Source organism: Rattus rattus, chromosome 8, assembly GCF_011064425.1.
Source record: "Rattus rattus isolate New Zealand chromosome 8, Rrattus_CSIRO_v1, whole genome shotgun sequence".
NCBI classification, from domain to species: domain Eukaryota; kingdom Metazoa; phylum Chordata; class Mammalia; order Rodentia; family Muridae; genus Rattus; species Rattus rattus.
This window is the reverse complement of record NC_046161.1, coordinates 112,139,584-112,167,290: the sequence shown is the minus strand read 5'-3', so window position 1 is coordinate 112,167,290 and position 27,707 is coordinate 112,139,584. Positions and strand designations below refer to the sequence as shown.

At 48.7% G+C, this 27,707-nt stretch overlaps 1 protein-coding gene across 2 annotated transcripts; it reads right to left on the bottom strand.

Moving 5' to 3' along the window:
* Positions 1–335: 335 nt before the first annotated feature.
* Ctnnb1 (catenin beta 1) lies at positions 336–27,057 on the bottom strand. Of its 2 annotated transcripts, XM_032911191.1 has the most exons (16): positions 26,888–27,043; positions 10,724–10,784; positions 10,198–10,425; positions 9,812–10,065; positions 9,451–9,689; positions 9,163–9,364; positions 8,013–8,157; positions 5,501–5,604; positions 5,086–5,424; positions 4,816–4,974; positions 3,602–3,721; positions 3,137–3,287; positions 2,895–3,016; positions 2,130–2,190; positions 1,330–1,550; positions 336–918 (listed from the first exon to the last, which is right to left on the bottom strand). In XM_032911191.1, exons 2-15 carry the CDS (start codon positions 10,734–10,736, stop codon positions 1,342–1,344), a joined length of 2,346 nt encoding a protein of 781 aa, XP_032767082.1. In that variant the 5' UTR covers positions 10,737–10,784; positions 26,888–27,043; the 3' UTR covers positions 336–918; positions 1,330–1,341. The 2 variants fall into 2 exon arrangements, with proteins under 2 accessions (XP_032767082.1, XP_032767081.1); XM_032911190.1 differs by having other exon boundaries at positions 336–1,550; positions 26,888–27,057.
* Between the last annotated feature and the right edge of the window lie 650 nt (positions 27,058–27,707).

The window sequence follows — 27,707 nt, the reverse complement described above, 5'->3', positions numbered from 1 at the left end:
CCCGGGCAAGCAGGAGTGAGCGGAAGGAGGGGTGGCTACACAGGCTTGCTCAGCCCTTTGGTCAGAAGTGGCAGGACAGTCACTTCATCGAAGCACAGCCAGACAGGGACAATATTCAAGGCCGACAAACACGCTTCCTTTCTCTGGTTTGCCTGGGTTTTGGTGTGACACTGCTAAGGGTCACCGAGCATGCCCATCCAGACTTGGTCCTTCTCTACCCTGACAGCCTGGGCACCCTAATGGCGCCCCTTCTCTTCCCTTCCCCTGGGCACCCTGATGATGCCTTCACAGCTCTCAGCACCCATTTCATGACGAACAAACAAAATGACACAAGCGAATGAATTAAAAGTTTAATTCTGAACCATTTTTATAACCGCGTCTGGTGAAGCATTGTATCACGGCAGGTTACAACAACTTTGGGAAAAGGCAACTGGTATACTGTCCAAAACAAGAAGGCTCAAGTAACACCTCTTACTGATTTACCCCACCGCACGTATCCCCAATAAAGTTCTTGTTCAAAAACATGAAATAGATCCACCTGCTTATTTTAAGCATATTAAAAAGGAAACTAATCGGACCATTTCTATCTGTCTATTTATACAAAAGGCTACACAATGTTACACGTCTCCAGATTACAATTAGCGTGATTATGAATTAGTGTTCTACACCATTACTCAGTTCTTAGAAATCAGAAATTGCTGTAGCAGGTTCACTAGAACATAACACTACGAGACTTAAAAACTAACAGTTACTGCAAAAAATAAAAGCTACTTCAAAGCAAGCAAAGTCAGTACCATTACAGATATTAAAAAAAAAAGGAACAAGCAAGGCTAGGGTTTGATAACGCCATCTTGTGATCCATTCGTGTGCATTCTTCACTGCGTGAGTCACTCCCCAAATCCATTTGTATGGTTACTCCTCGACCAAAAAGGACCAGAACAAAAAGTTTACTTCGACTGTTCCCATAGGAAACTCAGCTTGGTTAGTGTGTCAGGCACTTTCTGAGATACCAGCCCACCCCTCGAGCCCTCTCAGCAACTCTACAGGCCAGTCACAATGCAAGTTCAGACAATACACTGTATAGAGAGAAAGGCTGCTATTAATGTTGAAAACAGCAAATGCTACTCATCTGAGTATACCGCTGCAAAAGCTGTGGCAAAAACATCAAAGTGAGAAACTTCCACACATGAACATCTCCTTCCAAGTATGTATCTGTTTTGTGGCAGATTTACAACAGGCCTAAAACCATTCCCACCCTACCAAGTCTTTCTGGAGTTCTGCAGGCAGAGTAAAGTATTCACCCACACTGGCTTTCATAAGCTTTCTTACCTAAAGGACGATTTACAGGTCAGTATCAAACCAGGCCAGCTGATTGCTATCACCTGGGGGCAGCCCGTCCATGAGGTCCTGGGCATGTCCCAGGTCAGGCAGCCCATCAACCGGATAGTCAGCACCAGGGTGGTGGCCACCCATCTCATGCTCCATCATAGGGTCCATCCCCAAGGCGTCCTGGCCGTATCCACCAGAGTGAAAAGAACGGTAGCTGGGATCTAGAAGAGTCAAGGTGTCCACAAGATGGGAAAAGGAAAGAGGAGAGACGGATTAACTGCGGGATTAACATCTTGCCAGGAACACTGCTCTCTAGGCTCCTCTTCTAAGTAATTACACAAAGCCAGGCCTCACACAGTTCCTGAGCTATCACGGCACAGCAGCAGGAGGCAGCTTCCTGTGCCTGACCTCCTGAGAATGGGAAACTCTCATCTGCCTGTCACAGCCAGATCAAGTGAGAAGCAGAGAGCTCCACAGTTCCTTGGATAAAGCCTCAGAGATAGGGAGGGCGATGGCAGCAGCACCTTATGCTGCTGCTCAAATCTGGGTAATTTTCCAGAAAGATCTTAATGGATCGGCTATGAATCACCTATGCTAGACCACCCCCCTTGTTCTCCAGACAAAGGTATGAGGAAGGGTTATGTGACCAACGAAAAGCTAGGCGGCAGGAGGAGTACACACTGGGAGCAGGCCACAGCCGAGCTCCCCGTGCTCCACACTGCAGCTGACTCTGGAATTCAAGGGCCACTTCCTCCAACCCAGGTTCCCAGGCATGGATAGACAGGGGCTTTATGACATACCGTCCTGGCGATATCCAAGGGCTTCTCCCTGGGCACCAATGTCCAGTCCGAGATCAGCAGTCTACACATAAATGGGTACAGGAAAAATGTAAAATTTCAAAACTACACCTGAGTGTTTATAAACATAAGATCACAGAAGACAAAGACCTCAGACTGCATGTAGCATTAAAGCACTCACTCACTGAGTATATACGATATGAGACAATGGCTGTTCCAAGGACACAGGCACAGCAGTAAACACCAACAGACTGCTCCAACACCAAGTGCACAGTGGGAAAGGACAGTCTGAGTGTGAGTAGTTGGAAGAGCAAAGCTGCCATTACCCAGACAAAGGGAGACGTGGGAACAGGCTTCAGGACATGGTGGGAAGGGAATGGGAAGGCTCAGGTCAGAACACCCACCCGGCACCCACATGACCCAAATTTGCACTCAAGCAAGCATCACACACTGAGATCTAGACTCTAGTTGGGAACTATGGAGGGTTTAAAATATACTTCTAGGGAGGTTTACTATAAACAACGATTCAAAGACAAATCACTAACAAACTCAGAGAAAAGCAGGCTGTACAGCGTATGGTATAAACTGACTCCTAGCTACCGCTCAGCAGACCGCCTGCCTTCTCTCTCACCTTGGAAGGTTCAACATAACCCTTCCTCACCTTCCTCACCTAAGCTCGCTCCTGTGAGTTCTGAGGACACTGTACTCATGCTAGCTGCAGTCAGAACACTGTGAAAGCACTGACTCGGGCAATGCTGGCTGGCCTACCTCATTCCAAGCCATTGGCTCTGTCCTGAAGAGGGAACTGGTCAGCTCAACCGAAAGCCGTTTCTTGTAGTCCTGTGGCTTGTCCTCAGACATTCGGAATAGAACAGCAGCCGCATATGTTGCTGGAGTAGAGAGAGAAAACCGCCCTTGAAGCCAGGCCCAACTTCAGTGCACAGGCACAGACACAGGCAGCCAATGGGCTGACCAACTGATTGGGAGGGAGGGAGGGCTCCTCTGCTTACCCACGCCTTCGTTCCTGGAATGGAGCAACTCTGTCAGGGGAGCTGTGGCTCCCTCAGCCTCAATGGCCTCTGCAGCCTCCTTGTCCTGAGCAAGTTCACAGAGGACCCCTGCAGCTACTCTTTGGATATTTTCAATGGGAGAATAAAGCAACTATGGAGAAAACAGAGAAACAAGACCCAATTAAACCCAAATAAAACACGGCATGTGCCCAACTGCGGACAAACTTGACCAGTGTGGAGTGTCAGCAGAGCCCACTTGCTGTGTTCGTGTTTCCTGATCTGTGTTCCCAGGAGAAAGCTACTCTGGCAGAAAGGATTTCTAGACTTGTGCTCTGGCCCTCCCGCCCTCTCCCCAAGGTTGTGGTCCTCCCAATGCTCCTGACTCAAAAGGAAAGGCTGTTCGTGTCTAATCCTGTCAGTGTTCAGGGGCTAGTGTCGGGAAGGCAGCCGTCTGAGCCAGCGTACCTGCACAAACAGTGGAATGGTATTGAGTCCTCGGATCACAATCCGGTTGTGAACATCCCGAGCGAGGATGTGGAGAGCCCCAGTGCACCCTTCAACTATCTCCTCCATGCGGACGCCCTCCTAGGACGACAAGAGCAGTTTAGCAAGCTGGCACTCTCTGAGCATGGTCTCCAAAGGTCCTCACAGCTCGCCCAGTGCTCACTAAAGGAGGCTTCCTTCCGTTGAGTATCATGGAAGGCCTTCTCCCCGCATAGCACCATGTACAGAGAGAGTGAGCAACTTCCCTATGCTGTGGCTTCCACACCTGCAGAGTCAACCAACCACACACCAAATCCAGCTGCAGAAAAGCCTCCTATGCGCAGCCTGGCCTGTCCACTACTCCCCGAGACTCACTCTCGCCACGCACCCTACAGGAGCACCGTGACCCAAGGGTGACCACAGGCACAATGTAAATATCGAGCATTTGCACAAGAGACTTGAGCTTCTGCACACACGAACCCCACAGGCACTGAGTACAAATCCCAAAGTTGGCCTCCTCACTGCATGTCGGAGCATCAGCCGCTCTGGGTGAGAGGGGAGTGGCTCTCCACTGGTCCTCCATTTCTTACTCGTGTCTGGTGAAAATGCCCCTCCACTTTACTCCTAGTTAAAATCCCACTGGGCTGCTGGGGGGTTACCCAGAGACCACTCAATCACCAGTCTGCGTATTTGCTTTCTAATCTACAACTATATTGTGACTCTGCTATTTTTATAGTCAACCTGATTTCTATGAGGATACAGAATTTCTATCTATATAAGGCACTGAATAGGCGGTGCCTTAACTATGAGGCCATCCTATGGAGAGGGGCCAGAAACAATACTAATAAGCAAACCCACAAACCACCAGCAGTGGGGTTCTAAAACCTGCTGTAGCAGGCTTCTTGTTTTCTGATGTAAGGGAAGAACTGATAGAGCTGGATATGGCCGTGGTACATCCCAGTCGGCCGGCACATGCATTCAAGACCCACAGCAGTATATTACACTCCAGTCCTTAAAAGGCTGACCAAAGGAAACATCACCAGAGCTTGTCATGTGTCTTTGAAAACCACACAGATTAGGTTTTGCTCAGCCTTTAGCAGCCCTTCAGCAAAGGATGGGGAAGTAGAAACAGCACATGGAGATTGCATTCACCCCACCCCTGTACTCTGTGACACGTGTCACAAAGATCTGCCTACCACGAACTGCTGCTGTGTTCCACCCATGGACGTGCGCCGCTGAGTGTCCTGATGTGCTCGTACAAGCAGCTGAACTAGTCGTGGGATCGCACCCTGTTCCCGCAAAGGCGCATGATTTGCTGGGCAAAGGGCAAGGTTTCGGATCAATCCAACAGTTGCCTACAGAGCAAAGAGTTAGTAGACAACATGGCAAGGCACAGCACTCCCCACTCCACCGCCCGTCCCAGTAGGTCATCTCTATGCCAGCCCCACCCTGCTGTGATAGCTCACCTTTATCAGAGGCCAGTGGGATGGTGGGTGCAGGAGTTTAACCACAACAGGTAGTCCATAATGAAGGCGAACGGCATTCTGGGCCATCTCAGCTTCCTGATGTCGGCTGGTCAGATGACGAAGAGCACAGATGGCAGGCTCGGTAATGTCCTCCCTGTCACCAGCACGAAGGACAGTGCGCACAAGAGCCTCTATGCCACCCACTTGGCACACCATCATCTTGTTTTTGTAATTATTGCAAGTGAGGTTAGAGAGAATTCCAGCTGCGCAGGTGACCACATTTATATCATCGGAACCCAGAAGCTGCACTAGAGTCCCAAGGAGGCCTTCCATCCCTTCCTGTGGAGATAAAAATACGCTGAGTTCAGGCCTCATGGAGACCCTGGCACCAAGGCAACAACTGTGCATGACATACCTGCTTAGTCGCTGCATCGGACAGGTTTCTCAGAGTCCAAAGACAGTTCTGAACAAGTCGCTGACTCGGGTCTGTCAGGTGAAGCCCCAGTGCCTGCATCCCACCTGCAAAGTGAGACATCAAGGGCATGGGCTCTTAGCTAAGCAGGCCTGTCATCCCTCAGTGTCCCTGATTTGTGAAGCCTCCCCTCCCCCTGAGGATTTGATTTCCTCCAGTTTTCTAGAACTTCACACAACTTTTCCAGTCCACCTTGCAGTGACAACTCATCTCAGATGTTCTCTTCTATCTTTTGCGGTCAGACAGTTTCACCTGCAGGTAACATTCCGACCAACTCCTTGCAAGCAGCCACTTCCAGAATGACCCTCGGCACCAGGGTCAGTTCTGAGCGGATAAAGCAGTGTGTGCAGAGGAAAACACTACAGTCCTCAAGTCATGGAGTCAGGTGAGTGAGAAGGCAATGCCTGCAAGTCTTCAAGTGTGGATGTAATCCGACCGGTGAAGACACCTCGGGACTCGGGAGTCAGGTGAGCTGCACTGCATAGCTCAGCCAGCCAGGACCACTTAAGCCTGAGGATAGCCTGGGCCACAATGCAGGCCCCACCCCCACCTTCAACTGAAATCACTTCTGAACAAGAAACATTCTTCCCTCCTTGTTCATCCTTCATACTGGCTTTGTGTCCTCAAACCTGACTAATTAGACTTGCATTTGTCACAACTGTAATTTAGTCCGCCTTCCTGACTTGATGAAGATGGTCTCTCAAATAATTCTTTCCTCACAGCTCGCCAGGCTGCCTTTGTTAAATGGCTGGCTACTTTCTATATAACTATTAACTCTCAAAACATGCAACTTGCCCCAAATGCTCATCAGAATAGCTTAAGAAGACAGCAGGTCTGAGTGGTGGCAACTCATTAGGTTCTTCTGAGACACCCCTCTTCCTTCCTGTCATAAACTCAGGCAGCGTCCCACCCTTAGCCTGCTTTCCCCATGTCCTTCTAGCTGAATGTCACCTTCTTAAATAACCTTATTAACAAATTAGCAAGGCCCTGACAGTTCCACTTAACTTGCAAGATGCCAATGTTCTTGCCAAAAACCACTTCTCTGGTTTGCTCCTGTAGTCTCATGGCTGCTAAGGACTAGGACTGTTTCCCAAGACGGAGGACTTCTATCCACCTGCTATGTTTCTAAGCCAGTTGTTTCCTTCAGCGGTTCCCACTGGGCAGCTACGTTCCTGCTCAGCAAAAGTGCAAAGCACACAGTTGCCTCTAAGACCTCAGCTCTCAACCTTGAGAACCTTTAGCGGTGCTCTCCATGTGGTACCAAAACAGCAGTTACTCCCGTGCACCAGGGCCCTGCCTAGCTCATTACTGACACCGCTCAAGTTGTATTTGTACCAACATTCTCCTTGCTCTGAGACATGGCCCACACAATGCTCTACGCCCAAAGAGCATCTAAACTCCCATGTCTCAAGCAAAAACGAGGTTACTGCTCCTCCCCCCAACCCCTTCCCAGTGCCAGGCAGCACTCCTTGTCTGGGTGGTCTCCTCAGTAGCTGTCATTGTTGTGTGCTGTCCACTCCTGTCATAGCACACATTCCTTTGTTCTATTCTGAGACAAGGCCTTGCTAAATAACCAGGAAGTCCTAGACCTCTTGACTTTGCCCCTGCCTAAGTGCTAGGGCTCCATGTCTGTGCACTGAGCCCAGCACCTGCCTTCGAGTCTTGTGCTCACCTTCACAAGACTACGTAGGAACAGCTCCCCATCGCTCCACAGATGAAATGCATGGTATAGGTCAATTACACCACTTCAAAGATAAACATCCACATCAGAATGACCCGGACATCTTAGAAAGTCCATGCACATCCATCTCCAGCTATCCCAGCTACCTATGGACTTTATCAATCTACAAACATATTTAAACAAGCCTTACAGGCCCCTGGTTTCACTGTTAGCAATGACCTCAGTAACCTGAAGTGTTCCCAACACCACAAAGATGGCTGCTGCAACCCAGTGCCTCATCTTCAGCGCCTTCCCCCACATAATGCCTTCACCATTTCCCACCTCTACTTGGGATCTGAAGCTTGCTTGGTTCAGCAGCCTAGACAGATGTTAGCTGCTTACTGAAAGGAAGCCAGAGAACTGAAACTACTTTCTTGGGCCAAACCAAGAGGCTTGGACATGAACCTTGTTTTTCTTTATCACCAGGCACAACATAAACTGCCATACATAGCTGCCCAATTAAAACACAGGACAAAAACAGTAGGGAACGGCTCACTGAGAAGAACATTCACAACAAATCTCACACAGAACAAGACAGACATAACCACTTCTCTAGTAAGCTGGACTCTATATTCACGGGGTTGCTAGTGAGGTCCAACCTCACATTTACCAAAATCAAAATCAGAAACAAGCTTTATGGAGCGATGTGTTTTTGTCTTTGACAAAAAACTGAGCAGTAACGCAGGGAAAGGTGAGTGTGCACTGTGAGCTCTCAGACCGTGTGTGTGCACTCACCAGCTTCCACGATGGCCGGCTTGTTGCTAGAGCAGACAGACAGCACCTTCAGCACTCTGCTTGTGGTCCACAGGAGCTTCTCGTACGTGTAGGTTCTCATTATGTTTACTAAGGCTTGGGGTCCACCACTGGCCAGAATGATGAGCTAGAGAGATGGAACTGTCAGTCAGGAGACTCAGGAAATGCTGGAGCGGCCATCACCAGTTCCTGTACTTAAGAACTCTAGCCAGCTTGCAATTCCACGTTCTCTGGAGCCCTCTGATCCACAGCCTCCAAGTAGGGTCCCAAGGATGTGACTCCTGTGCTACATTCTGCTCAAATCCAGGCACCCCCACTCTCTCAAGTATATACCAGCTCAAGCTAGAGATGGCTCTTCCAGAAGACCCAGGTTCAAGTCCCAGCACCTACATGGCAGCTCACAACTGTCTGCAAATCCAGTTCCAGTGGATCTGACACTCTCACACAGACATACATGCAGGCAAAACAGAAATGTATGAAAAAAAAAAAATACTAAAAAACAAAACTCTCGCCACCTCCCCACAGTGAACACAAAGGAAAAAGACCATGAAAAGCAAGTGGGGTTGCCTGTAGTAGTGGTGAAGGTTCTGTCAGAACAGCCAGCTGAAAATGGGCACTAAGAGCCTGTAGCTTCTGACCCTGATCTTCCATGTGCACACTTATGAGACACTGCAGAGTACCCACTCCTACATCCGTAAGGTCCTTGAACATCTCCACAGGCAGGTCTCATCCCGTGCTTGTGTTTAAGATCACAGAGCCTCACAGGATCCACCAAAGCTCTGTCAACACACAGTCTCCTAACCTCTCTCCAGCATACTACCCTCTCTCTCTCCTCAGGACTGTAGATGTCATCCTCTCACCGCCTCCTCCTGGGTAACACCTCACTTCCTCTCAGAGATCTCTACAAGACCCCAAAACACCATTTCCTCTGTACACCCAGCCCCTCTTCTCTGCCCAAGTGTACATACTCAGGAGGCCTCTCCCCATCCCTTCAGTGCTTAGCACTGCACTGTGCACAGAGCTTCAATGTTTACAGACACACTTCTCTAGGATGCACACACAGGGTGAGACACACATCTCTGAGCCTGTGTGGTGAGGACTCTGTGGAGAGAGACAACCTTCAGCACTCTACCTTGCTTTCCTGATTGCCGTAAGCTAAGATCTGAAGGCAGTCTGTCGTAATAGCCAAGAACTTCACGTTTGTTTTGTTGAGCAAAGCAACCATTTTCTGCAGCCCACCAGCTAGGCGCACTGCCATTTTAGCTCCTTCCTGATGTAGCAGGAGATTATGCAGCGTGGTGATGGCGTAGAACAGTACGGAATCCACTGGCGACCTGGAAGAGAGGGGAGCACCTTTGTTGGCCACGCCAGCAACCTTCTACTTCCTACTGCACATTCCCTGACCATGTTCTCTTCTTACCCAAGCATTTTCACCAGCGCTGGGATGCCGCCAGACTTAAAGATGGCCAACAAGCCCTCGCGATGGTGGGAAAGGTTGTGTAGGGTCCCAGCGGTACAACGGGCTGTTTCTACATCATTTGTATTCTGCATGGTGCGCACTATGGCAGACACCATCTGAGGGGAGCGCATGATGGCGTGTCTGGAAGCTTCCTTTTTGGAAAGCTGGTGAACCATAACAGCAGCTTTATTAACGACCACCTAGAATAAGGGTGGAGAGGCACCATGAGTTTCCAAAACCGGATGTGGGGCAGCCAGCCATTGGCATCCCCTTGACAGCTTCCCTCACAGTAAACTGAAAAGCTAGCGGCATCACTGCTCACCTGGTCCTCGTCATTTAGCAGTTTGGTCAGCTCAGGAATTGCACGGGTGGCAAGTTCCGCGTCATCCTGATAGTTAATCAAATTGACAACTGCATGTTTCAGCATCTGTGACGGTTCAGCCAAGCGCTGGACATTAGTGGGATGAGCGGCATCAAACTGCGTGGATGGGATCTGCATGCCCTCATCTAGTGTCTCAGGGAACATGGCAGCTCGGACCCTCTGAGCCCGAGTCATGGCGTACTGACCGTCAATGTCTGGGAAAGGTAAATCCAACACTCACTGGGCATGTGAGACTCCGTTGCCCTCCGCCTTCCCTCCACCCCACCCGTGCTGGGCTGAGCCACACACAGCCCCGTCAGGGAACATAACACAGAGAGTTGCTTTACCAGCTACTTGCTCTTGCGTGAAGGACTGGGAAAAGCCTTGCTCCCACTCATAAAGGACTTGGGAGGTGTCCACATCTTCTTCCTCAGGATTGCCCTTGCCACTCAGGGAAGGAGCTGTGGTGGTGGCACCAGAGTGGATTCCAGAATCCAGGTAAGATTGCTGCTGCCAGTGGCTGACAGCGGCCTTTCTGTCTGGCTCCATGGCCATGTCCAACTCCATGAGGTCAGCTGCAAAACAGTGTTAATGCACTGAGAATGCTGCCTGAGTAAGACGTCAGCGACCGCACCCGCTGTGACCTGCTGAACACTTAGAAAGGCAGCCGCAGGGAGCAGGGTGATGCCAGTGTGAGCCCCATGGAACAGGGGTGAACTTGGACTCCAGAGTCACCCACCCACTAGATCCCATTGGGTGGCTTGTTGATTATGTCACCAAGCCAGTAGCCAGTGTGCAAGAGCAGCTGAGCACACCCCACCCCACCCCACGCAGCAGGAAGGAAGCAAATCTTCGCTGAGGAGATTCACAAACCTTGAGTAGCCATTGTCCACGCAGCGGTGTCACAGCAGTTGTGCACTGAGCTTCAGATACCCTGAAAAGATTCCATCATCACAATTCAAGTCGTCACAATTCAAGCTTGATTTTTAACCCAAGTCACTGTGATTCTGCTGCCTGTTTAGGCTCTGGCTCCTCCCCACCCACACCTCACCCAAGTCAGTTCATCATGGCATCCACTGAAAATTCAGACGAGCCACGGTTCCATCACCACTGGGCTTAAGTAAGGGCTACGTCCAGGCAGCTCTTCTCAGTAGAAACAGAGTGTGGACACAAGGTGCTGCTAGAGAATGGCCTCTCTCTAGTGAAAGCCAAGGGAGCACTAGTTAAAATCCAGCTGCACCACCAATCCTGAAGGCTGTGCATGCATTCAGGATGCCTGGAAATCCCAGCCAGGAGGCAGTAGTTTTTTGTTTTGTTTTGTTTTTTTTTAAAGAAAAACCACCAAATTTTTATTAAATAAATCCACAGTTTTTCCTGATATAGCACAATTACCAGATCAGAATGGTGGTTTATATGCAGCTTATTGAAGAGGCAGAATATCTTTAAGTCAAAGTTTGAAGTACAAATGGAAGTCACTTGTGATGAGGTTTGCCTAAGTTCGCACAATGTTGTCCGTGCCACGTCAGCTGGTATAGACAGACGCCCCTGCCATCAACAGTGGGACGTCTTCCACTGGCGAATGTTAGCCTAAGTTATGTCTTCACTTTGACCTTACTGTACAATATTCAAGAACACTACTAAGTTACCAAGGATGAAATGGGAGCTTAAGGCTCACAACCTCTAGTACTCTGTGAACAGACTCTATTATTATTGTCTGCCCCAGCAGGCAGCACTACAGCTAACAACAACAGCGAATGGATAGACACAGAAAGGACCTCTAGGTATGACTACATTTTCAATTCATGCAATGGTGTTTTTCAACATTTAATGAAGTGAGAAACCCCACTATTGACTGATGTTTAAGTAGCGAGAGCACACCGATCTTTTCCTGTTTTCTGAGAAACTGTTCACTCTGAAGCCCAGGCTGGCACTCTGCCATGCTCACCCTCCTGAGCTGGGATCACATCTGGATTCCATCACTCCTCCGAGGCTAATGTAAGCAAGCTCAAGTTGGGCCCTTGCTTCAGGGTCCACAGTACAAAGTGACACTTAGCTGTCAAGGGAGGGGACCACTACCTCAGAGCCTTCTACCCTAAAGTGAAAAACAGAAAAGTTCTGTACAGTGAGCACAGCTCTCCATCTTTAACCAACAATGGTGCCCACTCCTGTGTGGAAAAGGGGTGTGGCCTTGCTTTGCTGCGTTCCCCAGCCCTCAGGAAAGTGCAGGCCCACTGCAGTTTTGCAAGGGGGACTTGAACCCTGTATGTATCTAGCTCTTCCCTCATGTGGCCAACACAGACAGGCCCGGAGACTAGGCGGTGCCACCACCACATACAGGCAGAGCACTGTCCATGCTTCCTCCTTAGTGTTGCGGGACCCAAACAACACTCACCATCTTGCCTGGTGTATAAGCTGACCTGGTTATTTGGAAGACAATATATAATCATTTTATGTGGGAAAAGATCATGTTCTAAACTCAGTATCTGCACATGTTAGAGTCCTGAACACAAAATCCATTAGCATCCAGTGTTAGCACCTGACAAAGCACCCCATGCAGTACATGAGAACCATCCCTGCTTCTCACAGAAGCCCTGAAGGGTAGAGGAGGAGGGTAGGGAGGTGGGTGGAGGGCAAATGTCAGCAACAGGGAGATGAAAACAGGATGAAGGAGAGCGGACAGCTTTAAGTAGCAACATGCAGGTCAAAGAATTTTTTGCAGAAAGGTCCAAAAATGCAAGAATTCTAAGCATTATTTACCAAAACAGCAGCACCGCCCTGGGAAATACACCCAGAAGTGCAGCAGGGAAGGCCTTGCCCCAAAGGAAACTTCCTCAGCAGAGACTTCAAGCCAAGGGCTGCTTTCTCCCTTCTAGGCACACCCTGCCGATTTCTTAAGGGACCAACCTCATAACTCCTGGGAATCAATGCTTTCTAACTGCCACTGTGGGAGATTCTTCAATGTCAAAATAAAAAGGTCAAGAAAAGCAAACTCAGTAAAAACAGACAGTGCTTTTAAAATGGGGGGAAGGGATGCCACAAATTCTTTAACCTGGTACCCCCATGAAACTTAGAACCAAAAATGTTAGGTTAAATATTAACCAAAGTTGCAAAATCCTCCTGAAACAGAGGGAGAGACCTCAAACATAAGAGAGGAAAATGGTAATGGATCCAGGAACCAAGTCAAGGTGTTTCAGAAAACCAACCACAGTATGAGGAGGGCCTGTGTAAGTGTTCATCCAGGTGGCATTACCAGGGACAGACACTGCTGTGTCTGCAGTCTCTAGGCAGGGCGCATGTGGGGCTCACAGTTTCTCTCGCATCTCCTTACCCAGTCTAAAGAATCTGTACAATTTCTCTTTGGTTTTTTTCCTTCTTGCTCTCTAAATGTATTTTCCAGTTATCTATGAGTTCAAAGATCACGTGACTTTATCTGTAAATGCCTCTTGTAGAATTAGTATAGATTTACATTAAGGTTCTTTTCCAAGTTCCCATCAGGGATAAAATTGCTTTATTCACCTTTTAAGAATTTTGAATTAGTATTAACTATGATTAAGATCACTGCATAAAGCACACACATTATAGAACCACACACCAACAATTCACTTTCTAAAAAATGTATACTAGAACAAATCCAATTATTTAAAGAAAACACTACTCTAACTATGGAATGTCATAACCTTTGGATTTATCTCTAGGATTTAAAAAAATTGCTTATGGTATAATATGAAATTTACTGCTACAGTGTTGCATGTCGACCATTTTAACCATGAGCACCAGGACACAGTGAAGACCACAGAAGAACTGAGCCCTGCCTCCTGTTCTTGAGTGGTCAGTCAGTCCTTCCTCGTGTGCTTCTTTTACTACAAGAACACATTAACAATCTTAACACAGAAGAAGTGTTTTTAACGAATTCTAATGACAGAAATGCTAGCAGCACTGTATGTTTTAAAGGATAAAAGGAACATTTAAACTGTGATTAATAACATTGACTGATAATCAACATGGCCCCAAAAACTGACAGAATATAAGTTAACACCAAGTCCACAGAAGGCACCATACTTCCCATCCACTTCCCAAGGCCTTGTCATGGTCACCTGTGATGCCGATGGCTTTGTCAGTCCACCCACTGTCTGTCACTTCCTAGCACCCATCCCACTGCTGCAGTGCTTCTGCCGGGTTGAAACCCAAAGACTTGTCCTGTCGGTCAGTCAGATGTTTAATGCGGCACTTTGGATTTATGAAGTCCATGTATGCACTACACCCAAGTTCTCTGAATATGCATATTCAAACCCTCTGGTAAACAAATGTTAAAAAGGTCCTTTATGAACATCACTAAGAATATATTATTTAGAAAAAAAAAAAGGAAGCACGGGCTGGCAGGATGGCTCAGTGGGTAAAGGTACTTGGTACCACTCCTGGCAACCTGAGCTCCATCTCTAGGATGCACAAAAGGTGGAAAGGACCAACTTCCCAACTTCCCCAAGTCGTCCTCTGATGTTCACCACCTGTGTACAGCTGGCATCACAGGTGACCATGACAAGGCCTCCGGAAGTGGATGGGAAGTATGATGCCTTCTGTGGTCTTGGTGTTAACTTACATTCTGTCAGTGTTTGGAGCCATGGAGCCATGTTGATTATCAGTCAGTGTTATTAATCACACACACACACACACACACACACACACACACACACACACACACAGAGAGAGAGAGAGAGAGAGAGAGAGAGAGAGAGAGAGACGCGCGCGCGCAAAGAAAAATACAACACATTCTTTTAAACAGACACTAGCACAAGACGAAGCCAGCGAGCATTTCAGCATGGGCGTGGGGGCCCTAAGCCCCAACCCAGAGCTGAGGAGGAGCTGATGAATGCTCAGTCAGAGAGGGAGGGGAGTGGGTTTCTTAAAGGGCATGGCCTCCAGTAGTAGGCCAGCCAAGTTCCAGTGGATGCCCTACACCCATGAGCATGTGGGTGTATGAACTGGAACCTGTGGGTCACTGACAAAGAGAGGACATGAAATCTGGAGTTTCCCAGGTGGTAGGAAGGCCTGGGAGAAGTGTAGAGGACGGCAGGTGATGAGGATCAAAGTACATTACACACGTAGGAAATTCTCAACCACTAACAAAAGTCACTTAAGCATCATTAGTGTTTGAGTGACCCAGCAGTGCTGTGACAGACACACAACAGCAGATGTCACACCAGCTGCTTCAGTGAGGACAGCACCAACTCTTCAATGGATTTTAGGTTTTATTTTAAAAATAAGATACGGTAAGACAGTTATCACCTACAAAATGCTTATTAATCTGTGCTGAGTACTTGGGTGTTTTGGTGCAGTTTTCTCTATATCTTACATAGAACTAAATAAAAACAGAAGTAGGTATTAGCGTTTCAAATAAATACTAAAGTTCAATGTAACTTGGAGACTTAAAAATCTCTCTGTACTTCTAAACTTTTACAATTATTAAAATGGAGCCAGCCCGAGGGGGAAAGGGGGAATTTCAGTTCTCTCACCTTCACAAGTAGCTGCAGGCTTAGGGGGACACACCTGTAACTCAAGGCTCTCATGCCCATCAAGTGGGTTTTGTAATTTAATAAGCCTTCAATATAATAATTTTTAAAAGTAGCCATTACAATTATATACAAAACTATCAGAATCCATTTGTGACAGCATCAAAAGAAAGAAAACATGCACAAGAGTGGCATTTTGTGCACTGGGAGGTCTTGCTTTCTAACTAGAAAGGGGCCATGTCAGATGGACTGCCAGCTCTCTGATCTGCATCTTCATTGATTCCCCTCCCAGGGTTAAGGTGGTTACCATACAGTGCCTTTTCCAGACAGACTACACTCCCCCTTTGTGTTTGTCCCCTTCCAGAGTGCTTTGCCCTGATATCGCCCATCTGGCTGACGCCGCCTTGGGAGCCTCCTTGACACCTCACTATGGTGGCTCCTTGTTTTTAAGATGTGCTTTGAAGCTCAGTTCTCCCTTCTCTTGTTGGGTGGAAGGGTTGGGGGAGGGGAAAACATGGTTGAAATATATTGTCTCTAAACATTCTTTGACACATAGAGGCTTTATTAGCTACATGGCCTTGCCCTGGCTTTTTCTTTGATACTGTGATACCAGTAACAAAAGTACTTAGTTTGCCCACAGAGATTAGGTGTTGGTCCTGTGAATGTAGTTGCTAGCCTTTCTGGTTACACTGTGTAGGTGGAATGTCTCTGCTTCCTTTAGCATTAACTAATGAGGTTTTAACTTACCAGGTGGAGTGATAGCCGGTGCTAACTCTGCCACTAGCCTGTGGCTGTGGTTGTCACCCACCTTTCTAACAGTGGTCACCTGAGACAGACAAACCACCTTGAACATGGGGCTTGCCCTGCTTCTCAATTCCATTGCTTCTCCTCCTCTGTGGTGCCTTTGTCCTGCTTCTTGTGTACTGTGCATTTTTACCTTTAATCGTGTTCCGGTAGCTACTGTGAAAATTATCATATAGGTAGTGGGGCGCTGACTAGCATTTTAGCTGGTAGGGGTGCGCACGCGCGCGCGCACACACGCACACATTCTTTATGCTTTCTGATGAGCTTCAGTTTTAACATGTATCAAATGGCTACGTCAGTTTGACTTTTACTTTTCAATGGTGTCTGATGGAATGTAGGTATGGTTTTAATATAGAGAGGTACAGGTGTCTAGCTTTTACCATGACAAGGCAGTTTCTTGAAACTTCACCTTCAGTTTCTAAGTCTACAAAGTGTCAGCATACATTAAACTCACATATTTGATGGACTAACATGCTTATCAGAAAATAAAATGTTATCTTCTGTGAAGAATAACACCATACTAAGGAGGTGGATATGCACCCAACGAACTTCATTTCTCTCTTCACGGTGTGTCCAACACAGTTCAGACCTTACAAAACAGGAGCAAGCAGGAGCCAACCTGCCGCTGTATCACATTCTCACTGAGGACAGCAGCGGGTGACCTTTTTCTTTTTCTTTATTAAACAGACTAAGCCACAAGAGAAAGGGTTTCTAAGTGGGTTAACAGGTTACTAAGAAGGACATCTCTTAGTTGTTTTCATGTGAACCTTCAAAACAGGTTATGTGAACATAAAACTGGACAAAATGACCTAAAAATGGGAAAAAATGGGAAAAAGTATTTCAGGCTATCAAGTATGTGATAAATCTTAACTCAGGTTTAATACTTTTAAACCCTTTAAAGACCATTCAGGTCTGCATGCATGTCCCCACATGCTAGCTGATCTTGTGCCTGCTAACAGAGAACTGCCACCGCCAGAGGGGATGACACAGGACCCTGGCACAGGGTTTTAGTGTCACATGGTGCTGGTGCTAACCCTTTACCAAGGACAGTAAAGACCATCAGAGCCCAACTTCACAAGCAGCACGAGGCAGCAATACCCAAGGCTAAAACGCACACGAAGGACCAGAGTGGAACTCAGAGTGCACTGGCAGCAGCTGCTCCCTAAGATGGGACTCACTCTCCTCACCCACTTGCCCCAGTAGCCTCGTCAAGTTGAATGACATTTCGCTGTCTAGTAGGCTTCCAGAACAGCAAACTATACAGCTTGCCGGTCCCTGGTATTTAGGGTATTTCAGAAAGTGAGAATTTTACTGAGACCGTGACTGCATTTTATTATTTTGCTACAAAGAGCTTCAAGAATAGCCCCTCATCTCTGTTGTATTGAGTCTCAAAGCACAGTGAGTCATTACCCGGAGCTGCACATCAACACCCCACTGGTGCTTTATTTTGTTAATCTTGTGATCTAAAAGGATCGATAGTTTCAAGACACAAGCAAGCACCATAAACATGACACACAGACGCCCTTCACCTTTTCCGCAAACGTTTCAGCAGCCACCACAGGTTCTGGGGATGCCCACTAAAGAGCTTCCAGAGGCCTTCTGAAGGGTAGCTTTCAATGAGGCCAGAAGGGTTCAGGAAAAGAGGCACCATGACGGAGCAGGGCGGAAACACACAGGAAAACTTAATAACCCGTGCAAAGGTCCACATTTGGTCCATACATTAACAGGGCTCTGTTATCCTTTAAGAAGCACACTTTGAGCTCAGTGGTTTAATTTGAAAAGAGATGGGTGAAGTTTAACAAAATGACCCTGAAAGTTCTCCAGTCTGAGGTAGGAAATGGGAAGTTTGTTTGCTGAATAATTGGAGTCTTATTTTTCTTCTCTTAAGACAGGGTCTCACTGTGACCTGAACCTTGCTACACAGCCTGGCCTGCCTCTGCTCCCCTTGTGCTGGTTCTCCGCACTGGTGAGAGGACAGCTTATTCTTGCTATAATTCACAAGCCGTCTAGCAGGCACAACAGCAGGCCAGGTGTCTCACAGAAGCTCAGGTCTGGGCAGCAACACTAGGCAGCTTGTAGGAGCAATCCTTTGGAGTCTGTAACAAAACTGAGTATACAGGGAAGAAAAACATGTCAGGAATGAAAGTGAGCACCAGCATTGGAACAACCAGGTCTGGCAGAGACACAGCGCCCATCTAAATCAACTCTATTTGCTGGAGCACATACCACTTATCTATCAGTGGCTGTGGATGGTTAAGCTTAATTTTTAGATTTTAGTTTTTCAGTGATGCAGCTACACTCTAAGTGTCCACCAGCCACAGGTGGCTAAAGATGATGTCATAAGACAATGTAAGCACTGTTCCCAGAGCCACAGATCATCATGGTCTAAGCAGGAGCTGAGGCAGTGTGCACTGTTAGACAGCTCAACAGTGTAAGGTACACGGAGTTCTCACTGTCAGGAGCATTGGATGAAAGCAAACAAGGGGCAAGGGGTGTGAAAGCACCTGTCTGGTTCAGATGACAGAAAACAGGAAGGCCTGTAAGCGAAGGCTGAGCCCGCCGTGCTTCCACAGTCTGAAGGAGAGCCAGCTAGACAGAGGGGTCGGCACAGGAGCTCGTGCTATTGGTGCAGCCGCTGCACCACATGTGGCTGTGGTGCTGAGTGCATTTAGGGGAGCAAACGCATAAACCAGCAGAAAAGCCAGAAAGCCCCCAACTAAGGTGGCATAGCTATAGCAAAAAATGATATACCTGAGAGAAAAGTGGGTGAGACTTGCAGAGAATTTGGACATGTTATGAAAGGAGAGAGAACAGCCACAGTTATAGCAGTGTAAGCTGGGAATGGGAGCAGGTGGGGTCAGTTTCCAGCTCATTGCTTGGGGTGTCTTTAGCAACACACTATAGTGAGAAACCAAGAATTTACAGGATAGAAATCAAGGCTCGGGTATATCTGCAAATCAGTATCTATTTTTTTAATCAGTATCTATTTAAAGCTGGATTGTGAGTAGGAACTAAATAGGGAGGTTCAAGCCCTTCACTCACCTCAGCCACTCCAACCTCGGTCAGAGATGAAGGAAAGCGCCAAGGAGCTGCTGAGCTGAGGGTGTTTGTAGAAAGCTTGCACAGGATGGTGAACTCTTAAGACAAGTTTGAAGCAATTGTAGCAACTGAGCTGATGCTACAATGACTGAAAAGGGGTCTAAAATATGAAACACAGTAGCCACAGATACTGAGGGGGGATAGGTTAAAAAATAACGAGTGCTATAAGTCACAGCCCCTCCACATTCAAACGCCAAGAGCCAGGCAGGCCTCAGAGAAGCACTAAAGGGCAGGAGAAGGATGAGCAATGGCTCTTGTCCTGACCACAACCACAACGACCATTTGTCCAGAGGTGAGGTGAGTGTGGATGGAGGAGGAAGTGGGGGTGGGTCAGAGGGAAGAGGGAAGTAAAGCAGCACACGGAAGGGAGGCAGTGCTGGGCATGAAGTCAGGGGCAGGCTATGGGGTCCAGAGACTGAGGAGCAGGGAAGCCTGGGCAACCGATAAGCTGAGGATTCACTAGAGGATTGGCAGGCTGGGTGCTTGGAACAGATGAGGAGGGCAAAGTTCTGAGTATGTGACAACAGACTGTGGGACTGAACTGAGGGAGAAAACAGTATTACTAGAGGAGTCAAGGAACTAAGAGATCAAAATGCCCAAACACAACACCGTAAATAACTTTTTGTCAGAACATAAAATGTCATCACAAAGTCATGTTGGGGACAGGGTAGCTGAACTTCACAATAAAAACAATGCCATGAGTCGTTTACATTCTAGAGTCACCCAATGGAACCCACATTGTCAGCAAACAATTCACAGACCAGACCATAGGAGCGGACACAGTTCTTTCTAAATGTGTGTTACAAGGAATTATGAGTGGCCTAAAGGAGAGGAAGGCAGTGAAGCAGGTGCTGATGAAGTGTTCCAGGCAGACACCTGATACACGGACCATCAGCAGGGCAATGTAGATAATGTGAAGGCATTGACATCAAAGTCTGAGCCTGACACAGAATCCTCCATCCCAAGTTACAAGACCCTTGGGTCCAGTGGGCAAAAGTATGCAAGAAGAGAGCACACCTCAACTAACAGCCACAGGAACTACCACTGACACTGGGACCAGCCTGCTGGTGCAGGAGCTGCAAATGGACCCTTAGTCAGAGGTCATGGGTTCCAGCTGTGCCTCTAGTTGAGAAAAGAGTAGGTAATAAGTCTTCATAGAACTTCTCAGAAAAATTTCATAGAGAAACGTGAGCTGTGACAGAACGGCAATTAAGGAAAACCCAAGCCCTTCAGCACATGGGCAGAGCACTCTCCAAGCACCCCCTCAGAAGACAATTACAACACCCCTACTCAGTCAGTCTCCACAGTGGTAGACAAGATTGCCTCTAGCATTAACTCCACCATTGTTCGCCCTCCAGAGTGTCTGCAGCTCTTCTGGTATTCCTAGATTTCAAATGCAATTTCCTAGACAAGAACAGGATCAGACAACATCAAGAACTTTAGGACCCAGGAAATGTAACAGCACAACTGAAGGTAGGTGACAAAGGCCTCTAGCAGACATTTACCAGATGGGGAGTCACAAATTGGCTGAGGCAAACCTAATACACTCCTGCCGTGGCGGATTCCCTTCCTCCCTTCTCAGGCTCCCAAGCCCAGGAAATTCTCAAGTCCCCCCCTCGGTCTGCCCTACCCAGCCATTGTCTGCCAGCATCTTAATTTACCAATCAGAACAACTGGGGGCAGGGTCCCTCAGTGCAGACACTCTAAGCAGTTTGGGGAACCAAAATTAACATTATAATACAAGCAGGATTAGGTCAAACCCACTATAGTCAACAGTGTGAAAAACCATTCAAGAAACCCTGGGGTGTGCACTTGTTTACAACAGTACATCCAAAAACTGTGAGGAAGCTCATTCCTGAGCCCCTGTGCAATTCTGGAAGGAGGTACAGCTCACTCCTCACCTTCTGTACTAAGGAAATGTTGGCGACAGTTTACAGCCCCCACCCTGTAATGTAGCCAATTCTTACTCCAACCTAAATTTGAAATCTTCAGACCGCACTCCCAAGACATCTCACAGTAAACTCTATGCCTTACCTCTTACGTGGCTGACGCCCTAACCCGGTTTCTGTACTCTTCCTTCCCCTTCCAACCAACCAGCTGCAGTCAAACCCACTGACCCCAGATAAGTGACGGGAGAACTCACCATGGAATAAAGGCTATAAACACAACTCCTTTACAACTGTTAATGTATCTGTTACAGATCTAAGATATCAACGCAAAAAATTGAGTTAAATCCCAAATAAAACCAGAAGAAAAATGGGAAGGGCTTAAGGCAGCTTCTAACAGAACCTAGATCAGTGGTTCTCAACCTGTGGGTCGTATCCCCTTTGGTGTCCAGTGACACTTTGACAGGGACCACTCAAGACCATCTAAAAACATATTTACGTTATAATTCATACCAGTAAGCAAAATTACAGTGTAAAGTAGTGACAAAATACTTATGTTTGGGATCACTACAACATGAGGAGCTACGTTAAAAGGTCGCAGCATTGGGAAGGTCAAGAAGTGCTGCTCTGGAAGAGGGCTGCATGGTAGGAAATGGGAAAGTGTGCTTTTCTGAGCCCAAGCCAATAAACAACCAGGAAAACCTCTGGATACTGTAAGACCCCAGCTAGGTGCAGCACTGCAGTCTCAGCAGTCCAGAACCTCCTCCAGACAACCGGGACCAAGCGAGACAAACAACCCTTTACAGCAGCTGCAGAAGACAAGGGACTGTGAGATGGGTGAGTGAGTGTCCTAGGCAGATGCACAGACCCAGGCTGTGCACACAGTCAGCACGGCTACAGCACTGTACTCAGACGTACTTTTGTTGTTTATTTGACATGGTCTCATTCTGTACTACAGGCTGGCCTTGGACTTGCAAGAATCCTCCTGATCTCATTCTGTACTGCAGGCGTCTTCCTGCCTCAGCCTTTTGTGGTGACTTGCAGGGTGAGCCTCACCAGGCTTAGACAATGCTTCTGAACACCAGCTGGCTGCATGGAGTCCAGCAAAACTCCGCCATATAAACAAAACCACTTCCACACAAACACAAACTGACCAAGAAAAAAAGCCCTGCTAAAATAAAGCATTCACCTGACCTCCACCTCAACACTGTTTCTAAGTTTGGATTAGCTTAATACTACACTCAGCTTAGAGGCTTCTAGTGAAACTAGGAAGCAGTTTAAAGAACCTGAGTGGGCTGACAGACTATGCACACAGCATCTGTGGGGGTTCTCCACCATACACCTAACACACTGATTTTGGACACTGAAGACCACATGAGGAGCTGGACCCAAGTCACTTCTCCACCGAATCCCAGGGCTTCACTAGCCCTGGGTAGTTGGCTAGGTTTCCAGCACCAGGCATTTCCCTCTTGTTGAACCAGTTCTATGAGAACTGCTGGTTACCCCAAAGTATGAGATTCCATTACTGCACCCCTAGGGTTTATCACGCCACACTGGTCATTGTTGTGGTTTGAAAGCATCATGGCTGGGTATGACAGTTGGTTGCCTCCTTTAAAGGATTGTACAGTGTCTTCTGGTTCTATAACTAGCACTCAGGTAGAGGGCGTCCTCTGGGCCTTGGTCTCTTCAGCAATAGGGACTTTCCACTACGTGGGGGCAACAGCAATAGGCAGTTTGCTATGTTCTGGGGTCTACTGGACAGATCTGGCCAATAGAGGGCTTTTCCCATCTAGTATTGGGGTTTTGTTTTCAGTATTTGAAGGGAGCATTGTCAGTCCAGATGAGAAGACTGCACGTTGACTATGTATGTATATTTATACGATTATGTGTACTATAAGACTTTAGGTAGATAGTTAATAGTACAAGGGACGTGCTGAGTGGAGGGAGGGGCAGACGTGGCCTCAAGGAACCATAGGCAACTGAGAATCGCTGAGAGTCTTCCCTAGAGAGGAATACAATTGGTCATCCAACACCAGCTCTATAAACATACAGACAGAACAGGTTGTAGTTAGGGGTGTGGGGGTGTGTGTGTGTGTGTGTGTGTGTGTGTGTGTGTGTGTGTGTGCATGTAACAATGATTCACAATAGAGGCCATGAATTTGAATGAAAGCAAGAAGGGTATATGGGAGGGTTTGGAGGAACAGAAAGGGGAAATGACATAAATATTTCAAAAAAAAAAAGAGAGAATTTTTAAAAAGTCACATTCAAATGTGACAGTGCTCCCTTAAAGCAAGAAATGTGTACTCATGTTTCCGTGCGTTCTGAAGGCTAAATGATCACCACCCGTCTCTACGCTATTTGATTGTAGTTTGGTTTTGAAAAGCAGAATTCCAAACCAAACTCTAAACTCTCAAGAATCCTTCACATACTGACCATTTTCCTTCCAAAACTAATTCAGACTACGCTTCACTCTCTTAACCTGGCTAACTTGAAACAGTATCTTACTGAACATATATGTTCAGGGGCGGAAAGGAAGGTCTGTAAGAACAAAAGCACTCTCAGTGTACCGCAGACAACCTTCCCACCACCAATACTGCTCCTGGTTCACCAGAGGGAACTACACTTGCATTTTAAAGTGACAGATCTTCACTGGGAACTTGTGAGAATTTCACCTCTACAGTCATCAATATGGCCAAGCCATCCTTTACTCCCCGAGGTGCCTGAGCATTTGGGCTCCTACTGTAAGATGTGCCCTGACTGCTGCTCTCTTGCAAAGAGGCAGCTACCCTCCCAGGCCAGTCTAGTGACTGGCACAACTGGTTCTCCTTACAGTCTTCAGGATCCATTCCACACAAACTTGCTGAGAACAAGGAAAAGTGACCTGTGTTCTGTCCACCGGGGGGCGCTGGACATGACTACAGCACTGCCGTCTCAATTGAAACTGGGAAATGAGTCTTAATTAAAAGAGACAACTAAGTTCCAAAACAGTGGCTAAGTCCTAGCAGGACTGCCTACTTCCTTTAAAAAGCCTTTCTCCCCATGGAAGGTTAGATGCTTTTTTCCAGAGTTCCATCCCGCAGATAAATCAGGGTTCCCTGCCAAGGGAAGCCGGGTCTTGCAATGAATACATACATAGGCAGCTTTCTTAGGTAACAAGAAATGAAGACCTTTCTCCGGAGCGTAAAGAAGTTCTGATCCACTTCCAATTGACATAAATCGCTTTCCATTTTGTAAAACCTGTTAGCTGATCTAGGAATCACACCACGAATGGTGCTACTGAACAGAAGCATCTCATGGCTGACCATGTCTCAGGACAGAGGCTGCCTCCACAGGCCTCAGAACTGAGGCAGCTGCTCAGCTATTTTCTCTCTACGCATAAAGATGTCTTCAGTGAGATTGTTTTAAATAGCAAACAAGTTGACAGGAGCCACAAAACAAACAAAAAGTGGAGTTAAAATGTATGTACGTTTGTAACGAGTTTGTGAACACTTGTTTACCAGAAGTTTATCCCGCAGGTATGCTTCTGACCAAGCCAGTGACCAAGGACACTAAAAATTTACCACTAGGTGATGGGCAGAGACCTTGACCTCACCTCAGCACTAGTATTTCATTTGACTCCATCTACTTTCACTGTCCACTTCCTGCTTAGAAGTATGGCAGCAGACTATGGTAGGCCCACCACTGCACCCCCACCTGCAGTGCACAGGCCTCTTGGCCATGCTCTGCTCTGCATTTATTTGCAAAAGGGCTCCACCAGTTTTTCTGAGCACACATTTCAAAATACTAAGAAAGTTGTCTTCTCATCCCCACCCCACCCCGCCAATGGCATTCTGAAACTACTGCTAAAGCTTCATTCCCAATCTAGTCCCATCGTCACTACAGCAGGAGACACTTCCCCTCAAGTTGTGGACATCTGATACCCAATATTCAGTCTCTAAACTAATGTTCTCAACCTGGGGGTCCAACAACCCTTTCACAGGGGTCACCTAAGACCACAGAAAACATAGACATTTGCATTATGGTTCTTAACAGTAGCAAGTTATGAAGCAAGCAGCAAGCACGTAATTTTGTGGTTGGGGTTACTGTAACAATTGAGAAACTGTTAATGGGTCGCAGCATCAGGAAGGCTGAGAACCGCTGCTCTAGACTGACTACTAGCAATGACCAGATGACAGGTGAACTCTATTTCTTGGACTTGAGGCTGGTCTTCTTGCAGACCGTGAGGCCCAGGACTCTGTCCCAGGCAAGCTAAGCTTCCCAGATAGCCTGCTTCCTCAAGGACTTCAGCCTGGGAGGGTTAGTTGTAGAGAAAGATCTACAAGTTTCCAACTTCCCTGCCACCGCTAAAGGCCTTGTCCAGACTCGGCCTTCAGGACAAAGGTTAGGTCACAGAATGACTATCCCCAGCACTGTCATCAATGTTGTCTGCTGAGAAAGGACGTCCTCAAACAAACCTTGAGGTACTTTTTATTTCGGGGATTTCTGAATGTTTAAGGTGAAAATGAACTAAATGTAACAGAAGACCTTAACTCAAGTAAACTTTGAGCCCGACATACAAAATCGAAATGCAAAGGCTACAAGTTTAAGCAGCATTAAATCAGAACCAAGAGGGCAAGCTCTTTCCCGGGACGAGGAGTCTGCACCGAGACGTCTGCAAGCCTCAAGTAAATAGAGAAATGGCTTCCTAAATCCCAGACAAAACGCTTCACAACTTGGCCATGTGAAAAACATGAGGCAGACTTTATCAAAGGCAACGCTGCCGTCTCTTCAGCTTGCTGTCTGGTCTAAGCCACCATTATTCATGGCACAAAGCTCTCGTTTCACTAAAACCACTCCTCGATTTCCTCTCGCCGACCTCCGCATACCAGCAGCCCAGTCGCTCTCCATTCAGAGCTCAGGCCCGGGGGCGGGGGGGTGCGGGGGGCGCGGGGGAGGGGAGCCCACAGATGTCTGGAGACCCGAGCCCGAGACAAAGCTGCCCCGCAGCCAGCGGGCTCACCGGAGCGGGCCTGGGGCACCGAACTTGGAGCGTCGGTTCCAAGTCTGGTCCCCCAAACAACGCTCAGAACAAGTCTCCAGGCTCCCACGCCCTGGCGGTCAGCGCTCTGGCCACTCCATCTCGCCCAGAAAGCAAACGCGCCGGGGAGAAAGACTTGAAGCGGACCCCACACTTACTGGCTAAGGGCAAGTCCCCCTCCCCCAAACTCAGGCTTCGGGTCCCGCGCACACCCTCCCCCCAGGAGTGGCCGGTGACTCGTCCACGGTCCCAAATTCCCGCCAGCACCTCTCGGCCCCGCAGCCACCGACCCCACGCGAGTCCAGGACGCCACCACCCTCCGAGAACACGCTCCCGACGCATCCCGCCCGCCGCATCCAAGTTTGGCGACTCCACGGTTTAAAGTTGTTTGGATTCAAACTCACAGTCAGGTCGTTGCAAGGGGGAAAAAAGACCTATCTGTGCGTGCTCCACGAGGGACAGAGGGGACGCGCGCCAGGTCCCGCGTCCTCCGGCTCCGCGGGCCACGGAGGAGGGGCCCCGCCCACCCCGCCCCCGGCCGCGGCCCCAGCCGGGACACGAACCGCGGTCCCCACCCCCACGGCGGCCACCCGTCCATCCGGGCTCCGGCGCGCGCCCGCCCGGCCCCGGCCCCAGCTCGCGCGTCCCCGCGGCCTCCCGCCGCCACCCGGCCCGCGAAGTTTCCCGCTGGCGCGGCGCGAGTCGGCCCGCCGCGGCGCCGTACCTTGGGGCCGCGCGCTACTCCCTCGCGGCCGCCCGCTCGGCCTCGGCCTCCTGCACTGACGGCTCGGCTCCCACCGTGCTCCGTCTCCGCCTCCCCGGGCCGCGGGCTGCACAGAACACGAGCTGACGCGGCCGCCACCGAGCGAGGGCTTAAGATGGCGCCGCACAAGGAGCGATTTATAAGCGGCGCGGCACCGTGTATCCTGCCGCCGCCGCTCCGCGCGGAGCGTTCCGCCGCGCGAGGACGAGGGGCGGGGCGCGGGCGGGCCGCGGAAAGTAGTCCCCGCCGGCCCGAGTCGCTCTGCGCGTGCGCCGCCGGGAGGGGCCGGGCCGGGGCGTGGTGTCCCGACCCCGCTCCAGTGGAAACTAATGGGATCGAGTGCGGGCCGCCGCTGCGGGCCGGGTGGAGCGCGGCCACTGTTGGCGCAGGTTCGAGGCTGTAGTCACCGGGGCTCCGGCCGCCACACCCCTAAGCCACCACTGGACCCCACTACACTTCACTGTTCGCGGGAGTGTCCCGCTCCTCTTCCTGCCGTGCCTCTAGAATCCGGACAGGGATCTCGGGGGCCCAGCCACCTTTCCTCCCCACCCCAGGAGGCCATGGAGTCCCCAGGAGTGACTGCTGACATCTAACTAGAATAAATGATTCAGCTCCACGGCCCTGTTCATCAGTGTGATTCCTAGAAATCCCATCTTACCCGGACCCACTGGGTCAGTGTCCACAGAACCAGGAGTGGGGACGGTTTCCAGGGACTGCAATTTTTACTGTATTGTTTGAGAAACTCGAGTGTGTTGCTGAGAGGACCTATGGATAACCTCTT

Bases quoted from the DNA above. Each gene is read 5' to 3' on its own strand.
- Ctnnb1 (XM_032911190.1), bottom strand. The intron at 2,191-2,894 runs GTAGGCCAGCCA...ATTTATGTGTAG, and splicing joins AGCCAATGGCTTGGAATGAG to ACTGCTGATCTCGGACTGGA. The intron at 1,551-2,129 runs GTATGTCATAAA...TGACTCTTCTAG, and splicing joins CCTTGGATATCGCCAGGACG to ATCCCAGCTACCGTTCTTTT.